We start from the raw sequence: 11,157 nt of genomic DNA on the forward strand, positions 1-11,157 counted from the left end.
CTGTTAAGAACCTGGCTGCACAGCAGGAGGTGAGTGCCTGGTGAGTGAGTGAAGTTTCATCTGTATCTGCAGCCAATCCCCAGTGTTAGCATCACTGCCTCAGCTCCACCTCAGATCGGCAGGCATTAGATTCTCATAGGAGCACCGGTCCCTGGTGCCAAAAACTTTGGGGACTGCTGGCTTAAGACACCCAGTCTATGGCATTTTGACATGGCATTTCTAGAGGACTAATATAGACTCTTGACCTGTACCTGAATACACTGCTGCGCCTCCAGTGCCTAGAACAGTGCCTGGAAATTGGTAGAAATGTGATAAATATTATTTGGATAAGTAAATGGGTTGACTAGAATACAAAGACAATATTTAATTTGTACAGTGCTATAAAAATGTAAAGGATTAACAAATTCTAACAGATTATATCTATCCATCCACCAGTCATCTTTCTATCACCCTGGTTATATTTGCAAGCAAAATGAAACTTCATCTTTGAACTCTCACCAGTGCCTTCTCTCTCATAGTCCACTCTGAATCTGGCCATTGTCGGTGCCAGCTAATTTACCACTAATATCACTCTATAATGTTCTTCCATTATAATGGTCACAGCTCTAGCCCAGATTCTTTTATCTCTTGCTTACTTTATGATAATTGCTTCCAAACCATTCCCTGACCAGTCTCTGAACTTGAACCTGTGGCAGAGAAGTCTGGTGTCCTCTTTCAAATTCATTTGCCTTCTTTCCCAGGAACAGATTATTCATTTTATTCAGTTTGAGAATGTATTTTGTGGAAAAACAACAACAACAATAAAAACAACTCCATTTCTCCAATGCTCGTGTAGCCTAAGTACAGCCACATGACTAAGATCTGACTGAGGAGATATAAACGGAATTTTTTGGGTGAGGTTTCTGGAAAACCTCTTAAAAAGATGGATAGAGAGCTGGGATCGGGACACTTTTTACACTTCCCCATTCCTTTTTTCTCGTTGCCTGGAATTTGGGATTGCCTGTCAAAGCTCTAGCAGCCATATCAAAATATGGAAGATTGAGAAGTAGATATAAAAATGGTCCTGGATGACTTTGTAGAGCTTCCATACCAGCTCTGGACTGCTTATCTCCAGGTTTATTTTACATAACAGTGAAATATACTTTTTAAAGTGAAAGCCATTATAGCCGTTCTCTATATTAGCAGTTACACAAAGTTCCTGATACAGAACCCACGCCTTCACTGCTCTCAGCTTAAACTTGCTAATGCACATTTTGAAGTAGTTATTTTACCACCACTGGTGCAGCATTTAAACAGTCTCCAGAAACACACTTAATCCTGCCAGGTAGATGGGAGAACTGTCAATAGCCTTATTTTACAGATGAAGAAACCAAGGCTCAGTATCATACAGTTAGCAGATGTCAGAAATGGATGAGAACCAAGGTCTTGGATGATGCTGAAAAATGAGAAGGGCTGGGACTGTGGTGTGAGCTATGGGACTTGGAGATTTTACACATGCACACATGTGCACGGACACACACACACACACACACAATTGTAATCTAGAGTGGATACCCACTGCTTTTGCTTGTCTTCATACCATCTACCCTTTTCTGATAATAAAACCTTTTCTCTTTTGGGAACTGTCCTTGTTCCAACTGAAGTTATCAATAACTGGACACATGATCCCACTGGGCACTGGATCCCATCTTCCTGGACAATGTGAGGGGTCCAGAAGTGGCCCTGTAACCCAATCAGAGTTCTTTGGGGACTGCCATTTATTCATTGTATGTGAAATTCGGCCTATTTGCATCTCGAAGGCTTTGTCATCTTACCCATAGAGTGATGTTAAGTCTACTATCAGCTCTCCTTGGCAGTTACAATTTAGTAAAGAGCCTAGTATGGGGTGATGTCCACTTACTGTTGGACTTCTTTGGAAAGCTCTCATTTCTCAGAACACCATTAGTCTGTAGAGTAGAAGCTGTTATAAAAATTTAACAATGAAGTTCCCAAATTCCTCTAAAATCTCTTGTTCTATTTGTTCATTTTGCCCCATTACACAGACAATAAATTGATGTCTGATTTTCAGAACCACTTCAACTGATTTGAGTGATAAAAAGACAGACTTTGAGGATAGTCCCTATCACTTACTTGTCTCTAGAACAGCAACTGTAATTGACAGGATTAAGAAAATCTGCATTTCTTCTCAATCTGGCAATCTTAAAAACTAAAGATGTTTTCATTCTGACTTAAATCAAGAGTCCAGAAACCATGTGAAACACAATGTTTGGCTGTGGTCATGGTATTTATTCATAGTATATTTTCACAATGTGTTAATAATGAAGAATAACACGTATTCATACACAGAATATAACTTTTCCTGGAGCACTCTGGAGTTTTGGCGGGGATGACGAATGCTGCCAGTTTTTCCTAATCTCTTTGGTTTTGGGAAGTGGGCAGATTTCTCAAACCGAGTGTCTGCCATAGGGCATTGGCGATGATTTCCCTTCGATCAGGTCAGAAGTGGAGAAAGACCATAGCTTTGGCATTTCCATTTTGGAAAGAAGAGAGTGGATTAATGGAAGATGAAAAAGACTCGGGCATCTTGTACTTCTCAGTTCATTTCTTACCACAAATGCCAATTACTGCAGCAGCCACGAACACTGGCATGATCTTAGGCTCATGGCCTGAAGAAAAGTCATGTGTCAGCCAATGTTTTCATGTAAAAGGCAATTCCGATGACTAAGACCCCGGTTCTGAATTTTTCCAGGTGTTCTGGGGGTGCTGAAGATCACCCCAATCCTACGTATCCTCTGTCTTGCAGCTGAGAAACTTGGACACCATTTCAGGATATTTTGGCAAAATGCTGAAAGGATCTCACCTTCTCGACATCACTCTGTAATGAAGCTGCACGGGGGACCCTCCATTTAACGGAAGAGGGACCAAGGCACCATGAACTGAAGCAAAACATATTAATAACAATAACGACAAGAAGAACAGAGGCCAACTTTCTCCCAAAAAAAGCATGTCCAAAAATAAGGGTAAACATCTGGTCTTATTTTATCCAAGTGATTCTGTCCATTGGAAAATGTCCTTCCATTCCTCTCTTTTAATAAATGTGTTTAATTTCTGAGTCTGAAGATCACTTAAATACATACAATATTAGCACCAAGGCAGCAATTTTTTTCCCAGAGATCACATGAAACTAAATAGATACTTAGCATAATTATAGCTGGTATAATCTGTGACATCATAAAATTCCTTCTTGGCTAACAATGCTTTCCTAGAAATGCCAAAAATACTCTTGTAGCACCTTGATTGCAACTAGATTGTTTTTTAAAAATTACAATTAAAAAAAAGTAACAATAAAACATTTACAGATAGAAAGTAAACAATAGGGTACCGTGATAATGAAGGATCACTTTTGTCATAGGACTACATATAATGTAGAGTACGTAAAATGCAGTGGTCTGACTGCAAGGACAAAATAATGCAAAAGGCAGTCATAATAGAATCATTTTACGTACAAAAATATTACATCACAATAAATAATTTCAAACATAAATATTAAACTTTACATCATTAGGATATTCCACATATATACACACACCCATATATATATATATATATAGTATATATATATGGGTGTGTGTATGTATGTGTTTATGCATATGTACACACACATAAGCATACAAGTCCACACACACACACACACACACGCACATACACACACACACACGCACACACACACACATACAAATTTAAGGTGGAGGTATTGCATTACGATCCTTCATCCATTCCATCATGGCTTCCTCTTCAGAGCACCTGAAAACAAACCAACCAACCAAGAAATATAAATCTTCTGACTCAAATGCCGTAAGTTAAGAGTAGATAATCTGTACATTTTTACATATAGAATTTAAATATAACAAATTATTTTCTTTAGCTTTTGAAAATAATGTGCGTTTGCTATAAGGAACATGTACATTTCAAGGGAGTATAAAGAATAAAATAAAAAACCTCCAACTTGAAATCCTCCAACCGGAAATAATACTCTTTAAATACTGGCATATTTCTTTCTAGTCTTTTTCCTATATATACATGTAAATATTATGTATATATACTTACTCAAATTTTAAAACACATAAACAAAAATTTATTTAATTATATATAAAAAATATAAAATACACATATAATGGGAATCTCTAGTGGATACTTGACGACTCTGCCTGCCTTCATCCCATCTCCCTGTTTCTGATAACAAACCCTTTCTTGTCTTTGGGAACCATCTCTCCTCCAAATGAAGCTGTTAATCACCCAACTCTAGGTGAGTACATAATCTCCATCCCCTGGATTTTGTGATTGATTCAGAAGTGGCCATGTGACTCAATCAGAGCCAGGGTCCTTGTGCGGAATGGATGCTGGAGCATTTACTTGGGTCCACAAGCTGTAAGGATGATGTAAGCCTAGAGCTGTCAGGGGCTGTGGTGTGGGGGAGATGATCTGCTTGAAAATGAAGGCATTTCAGAGACAAGCATTGCTGATTGGTGGAGAAAGAGTCCTGACGACTCTGTTTAAGTCTCTGGATCCAGCCATGCCTGAAGCTAGCCCTCTGCTTGGACATTCCAGTTATTGAGGAGAGTAAATTTCCTTTTTTTTTTTTTTCTATTGCCTCTTGCAATGGCTATAATCCTAATTTAAGATCATAATTTTGAATATATGGATGTGTAATTAAACATTGAAATATGAATTCATAAATGTCAACTAGATACTCCTGTGTCAAGATCTTGAAGAGCTGTAGGGTAATGGGCTTTTGGAAACTTGAGTTAAGTTGTAGTGAAGGGTGGGGCATCACATGAGTTGGCTGAGTTCATCCCTTGTGGCTGAAGGCACTGGGGCGAGAAAAAGAGGAACCAATTTAGTCCTCCGCCCAGCAGAGGAAGCACTTGCTGGCATAATGTAGTTAGACCAGGGACTGTCAGATTTCTCAGGTGATGCTGACCATACTGGTTCTTAGATCGTACTATGAGTTCAAAGTGTATGCAATGGTGCAGAAATTGAGAGCAGTGGCTTTGGTTTAGGACATTCCTGGGTTCTGCCAAGGGAATTCATTGCTCTCGAAGGCAAGCTACTTAACTGTTGTGAGCCTCAGCTTCCATCTGTGAACTGAGGACAATAGCCCCATCTTGTGGCTTTCTTATGAGAAGTTAATGAAATAATGCCTGCAAAGTGCTTGGCTTGGTGCCTGACACACAGTTAGGTCCCAGTGATTGCCCTTAATATTGTTATTATTATATGCCTAGGTAGTATTTTGCGAAGATTGGCCTGTGAGTCACCTGCATCAGAATTCATTGTATTAAATATACAGATTCCTGTATCTACCAGACCCAATGAAGCAGAACTTCTAGAGATGAAGCCAATAAGCAGATTTTCAATAAGCACTGCAGAGGAATCTGATGCAGAAAGCTAAGGGACAGATGGCCTCTGTCATGTGAGGATAGATGAGCAAGAGACAAAAAGGCAGAATAGCTTTGATTCGGACTCAAGATGCTTAACAATCACCTGTCTAGGGGCAACAGACCTGGCTACATTTGCTAATCATTAGGCTACAGAAAGAATGAGATTGATAATGATAGATAGATAGATAGGCAGGCAGGCAGGCAGGCAGGCAGGCAGGCAGACAGACAGACAGTCAGACATAGAATTTACTTACCTTAACTATAAAACTCGAACCTCCAGGCCAGTGCCAGAGGACGGAGTACATTTTCCACAGTAACCACCACATTTCCCTACGACTTGGGTACCATCCTGCAAGGAGATACATGATCTTAGACTACCTGCTTCGCTAATGCTTCTAGGGCTTACACTGGCTTTTTAGGAAATCATTCTTGCACATTCAAGAGGTAGACTTTCTGAACAGGAGCGGAGCCCAGTATCCTGACTATGGCCTACAATGGGGGTTGAGAAACTATGGCCTATGGGCTCCATTCAGCCTGCCACCTCTTTTTGCATGGCCTACATATCAATAGTGTTTATATTTTTAAATGCTTGAGAAGAAGCAAACCAAAAATGGTATTTCTTGACATGTGAAAATTACATGAAATTCAAATTTCAGTGTCCACAAATAAAGTTTTATTGGGACATAGCTATGTTCATTCATTTATCAAATATCCACAGCTGCTTGCATGCTCCAGTATCAGGGCCAAGTAGCTGTAACAGCTCTCTGCTTCACACTGCTACTCAGCATACTACAAATCACAGTGACACCATTTTGAGGGCCATGCATATTGCTGCATCATAACTTTTTGCCCAATTTTTTTACCCGTGTATACTATCACGTCAAAATGAGAATAGAAAAGTGGACTTTGAACATTGCACTTTTAGGGAGCAGTGGCATGGGGATTATTCTGTTACCAAGTTTAGATGGCAAAGTATTACATTTATCATGCAGACACTAGAGCTCTGGTATAAGAATACAAATTATATCAACATTACCAAACTCAGCATTCATCATGATATTCCCAAGTCACAGGAAAGCAATGGTTAGAAATTTAGAAAATGTAGAAGGAACATATCATCATAAGATAATTTCTTCATGAAATAAAAAAAAAAAAATGAGTATAAAGAAAAAATAAAAATGAGTAAGTTTCTAAGTGGCTCATTTGTTAGCAGGCAAGGAAAACACTTTATCCATCATAAGTTAATAAAATCTTGTTTAATTGTAACAGCTGGAAGAATGTGTCCAAAGAAAATAAACTCAGGACTATTATCCTTTTGGCAAGAACAATTGCTTGAGAAGTTAATGACATTGGGAAAAACATCAATGATCAATTAAAAAACAAGGCAAATAATTTTGAGTGGTTTTCTTTGGCTCTTCATGAACTGACAGATGTTACTGATACTATGCAGTTGTTTTTACTTGAGGAGACAATGCTGAGTCCGAAGTGACTAAAGAATTAATCTCCACGAAGAGTCTGTGTGCAACAAGTTCAGGCAAGAAAATACTAAAGAGGTTGAGGAAACACTAGTGCAGAACAACTGAATCAGAATTTGCTAAGAAGTGCTCACAACTGACAGTGGTGAAAATATGGGGGAGCAGAAAAGCTTTAGTTGGTCAAATTTACAAAGCTTGTAAGAATGTCAGATATTGAAAGCCTATGATTATTCATTGTGTTATTTATCAGTAGGTGCTTCGTGAAAAATATTCGAATATATCAAATGTCACAGAACTTCTTTTGCTATCATGAACTTAACCATCATCAGTTTTGTATATTTTTCTGTCAGAGCTAGAAGCTGAACACCCTGATTTGTCCTACCATACAGCGGTTTGATGACTTAGCAGTGGTAAAGTTTTATTGTGAGTTTTTGATCTCAGGGCTGGGATTAAAATTTTTCTGAACAAGAACTGCTCTCAATCACCGTAACTGAACACTCAATGGCTTTGAACATTAGCTTTTGCTCCAAACTGGATAATATTTCTTAATGAATTGAACCTAAAATTACAAGGCAAAACTGCCACTTATAGGCAAAACTTAGACTGTGGTAAAGTCATTTCAATAAAAACTAACACCGTGTGAGTCGTAAGTAATATTAAGCTGCTTTATGAACTTCCCATTCGATTAAAAGTTATAATAAGAAGCTACCTCTCCATTCCACATAAATTTATAGTGGAGATAATTTTTCCAAGCTTGAACTGTAGTTCCAGCAGCTTTTTGTACTTTGATGTAGGTGCAAAGAAAATGTTCATATTTCAAAATCCGTTTAACGAGGCAATCGAAGAGCTTCCATCTCACCTTTAATTGCAAGTGATTAATCTGCAGTGTAATGACATGCTAAAAGGCAAATATCAGGAGAAAAGTCTAATAGAATTCCATAAATGCTTGCCAAGACATGAATGTGCTCGATTAAAATTATATGACTGTGGACTATATCAGTATTTGGTAATACCTATTTGTGTAAATAAACACTTTTAAAGATGAAATACAGAAAATCTCATCTCCAATCAGCATTTACAGATAAATATTTATTACCAATTCTGATAATAGAGAACACTAATTCATGCCATATTAGGCACCCTCCACCCCTCCACATCATAGATGTTTCACATATTCCACTACTGGGAATAACACTGTGATGGACCATACTTGTGCCTGCATTTCAGGATATCTTTGTACTATTTTCCCAGAACTGGGTCAAAGTGCATGAAGATTTCATTCTTATGGCCAAACTGTGAAAGTCGCTTGCAAATAATGGATAATCTTGTTTAAAAAAGAAAGAACACAAAAGAGACACTTTGCCAGTTTAACAAAAAAAGAGAACAAAATAATTTCTTATTAATTTGTCTGCCTTTGATTATGAATGAGATTGAGTTGGGAGAGTGATTTCTATGACCCTACCTGGTCCTGGTTTTAAGGGCCCATGTCAGTTGTGGAGCTAGTCTGACACCCCCAACTGGATTTGATGCCAAGACAAACTCTCTAGCTAGGAACCTGCTCCCCAGGCTGCAGTACTGGCCTGGTGGCCTCAAGGATATGGGTATGTTATGAATGTCTTCTGTCTCATTAAAGCTTATGCTTTACCCAAACTCCGTCCTGACCCTGCAGTGAGATAACCTGAGTCAAACCGCCTGGGTCTTGTACTGCATTTTTCAATAATCTCTGCAAGCCTCAGTTTCCTGGTGCCTTTATAAAATGGGGGATAATATGAGTCTCCCCTCATAGGTTTGCTGTAAATGAAAGAATGCATGTAAAGTGCTTAGCTTAGTACTTGGCCTAATATTTGTGCTCAATAAATATCAGTTGTTAGTATCAGGCATTTTTTTTTATATGTGGATCTCTATCATTGCCTGCTCTCTTGGAAATGAAGAGAAGTCTTGGTAATTATAAAATCACTGATAATGACTGCAGTGTTCATGTTATTTCATTAATTGGGACCCTTAATTTGATTTAGATAAAGGCTGAGGTAAACTTATCATTTTTACTACAGAATAAAAATACAGACTGAGAAAATGCATAACATAAACATGATTGTCATGGAAACAGTGCCTATTTCAGAGAAAAAGGTATATTTTCCAGCATTTTAGAAGCACCCTCTCATCTACAATGAAAGACTAATTACAAATCATTTTTATTTCTTCATTAAAGCAAGCCTTCTAAATATTTCAATAAATATTTTATTACCCTCGTTTGAGCTCTTTTATATAATTAAAATGAATGACTCACTGCTCTATTAAGACTAGTTCATATTTCATACTTTCCCCTAATTTCTCTCTTTTTTTTCCAGTCAGTAAGAGCCGGGGAGGTTGGCTCCCGTGATTTAGGAAAGCCAGCACATCTTGGATTGAAGTATGCTTATTTACATTTCTTTGGAGCATGCTGGTGGTGAAATTGCCCATAAAACATGGTAGGTATGAATATATTTTTCCAATACAGCCCTAGATAATAAATGTACAAATGTTGTCATTTCTATAGGAATGTACAGAATACAAAGCGCGCGCACACACACACACACACACACACACACACACACACACACACATACATTTATATATATCATTTTACTCTACTGGTCTATAGTATGACTTTTATACTTGGTAGATAATTTGATTTTCATAAGTGAATTACACATTGGGAAGTGTCCATGGTGGATAAATGAGAGTTGATTCTGTACCACATACACATTTATCTCATGTTACCTTAAACTCTACTGGTTGTAAATGAACTGGAAGATAGGAACTGAGTCTATCTCCTTTATGGTAATACAACTTTCACTAATTTTTAATTTCAAAGCAATTCTTTGATTTATAGCTCTTCCCCCAGTGCAGAGAATGTCTGTTAGGCCCTAGGGCCAGGCAGCCAGGCCTTGGAAACACAGGCCTCTAGCTCCGCACATTCCCCAGGCACACAAAAGAAGCAAGGAGACCCACTGGCACCTCTCCCATCCAGCCTGAAGTGAACCTCCCTTCACTCTGCCTGGGTCTGAAGGCCATTCCAGACCCTCCTTCTGGATGGAAGCTCACATAGCAGCTCTGAGAATGGGGCACGTGGAGCTGCAGGGAACTTCTAGATGGGGCTGAAGGCCCTTTTGTAACCTGAGCACATTCATGAGTTGAGGGTACATGGAAGATCACTAGCAGAGGAACTCAGAATTTCAACATTCTCTCTGATCTCACATCTGTGCCACCCTCCTTGTTCTGTCTGTCTGTCCCTTACACACAAGCAGAGTAGAAACTCGGCCTCTGAGCCTTAGCAGGTGCAGCTAAAGCATTTGCCTAGAAGTCCATCCCTGAGTCAAAGGCGTGTCCCACATGCCTCATTCCTGGCTGTGGTGGGGGCTCATGTGGACAAAATCCACATGGTGCTGTGGGTACCAGCTGGGTCCAGGCTCAGCCTCAGCTCAGACTGCAGTATCCTGGCCTTCTATTCTCTATCTCAAGCAAGCCATCATCCCTGACTGACCTCTAAAACCTTATGGCAAGCCTCAGGGCTATTAAAATGTTATAACATTAATAGTTAATGCCTATGGTGTGCCTGCTCTTTATCTGGTGACATGCAAACAGTTTTACATCCCTATCACATTATTAAGAACACAATGGTTTAAAGGCCACCAAAACCCCTACTTTATGGATGAAAAAAGCGAGCACCACCCCCCCCAAACCCCAAGAAGTTAAATAACTTGCCCAAGATGGCAGAACTAGTAAGTGCATGCTCAGGCAATTTGACATAACAGTCTGCATGCTTAACAGCTATACTCTACAGCCACTGTGGGCTTGCACATCAGCACCAAGGACTGGGACTGGTGGAGAAGATGGAGTTCACCACCAAAAAACATCACACACTTACCTTCTACCCACCTTCTCAGATTACCCTCCCAAGAATTTGATGAGAAGCTGGAGGAATGGGTTTTAATGCATGTAAATTGCAATAGTAGCTATTTCGATTATAAAAATAATTATTTTTATTAGTTAAGAATAGGAGAAGAATTCTTCTCACACTCACGGGAGCCAACAGTAAAACAGACATTGAGACTTATTTTTACCAGTTTTATTCCTGACAGTGAGACAGCATCTCTGCCTTCCAAATGGTTCCGGTGATTCAGTTTTACCCTGAATGACTAGAATTTCCCTTTAGTTTTGCTTGGGGAAAACATTTTATTGCCAATCGGGTTTGGAAAATTGAA

At 39.0% G+C, this 11,157-nt stretch overlaps 1 protein-coding gene across 1 annotated transcript in view; it reads right to left on the reverse strand.

The window, feature by feature from the left end:
• Positions 1-2,265: 2,265 nt before the first annotated feature.
• Positions 2,266-11,157, reverse strand: part of ADAMTS9 (ADAM metallopeptidase with thrombospondin type 1 motif 9) — a 154,526-nt gene continuing 145,634 nt past the window's right edge. The window contains exons 38-39 of the mRNA XM_023529708.1: positions 5,693-5,849; positions 2,266-3,804 (exon numbers count right to left, since the gene is read on the reverse strand). Of these exons, the coding sequence (XP_023385476.1) occupies positions 5,698-5,849 (152 nt within the window). The 3' untranslated portion in view covers positions 2,266-3,804; positions 5,693-5,697. The remainder of the gene's footprint in view (positions 3,805-5,692; positions 5,850-11,157) is intronic.

The sequence above is a fragment of the Pteropus vampyrus genome, unplaced genomic scaffold (assembly GCF_000151845.1).
Source record: "Pteropus vampyrus isolate Shadow unplaced genomic scaffold, Pvam_2.0 Scaffold41, whole genome shotgun sequence".
In the NCBI taxonomy this organism is placed as follows: domain Eukaryota; kingdom Metazoa; phylum Chordata; class Mammalia; order Chiroptera; family Pteropodidae; genus Pteropus; species Pteropus vampyrus.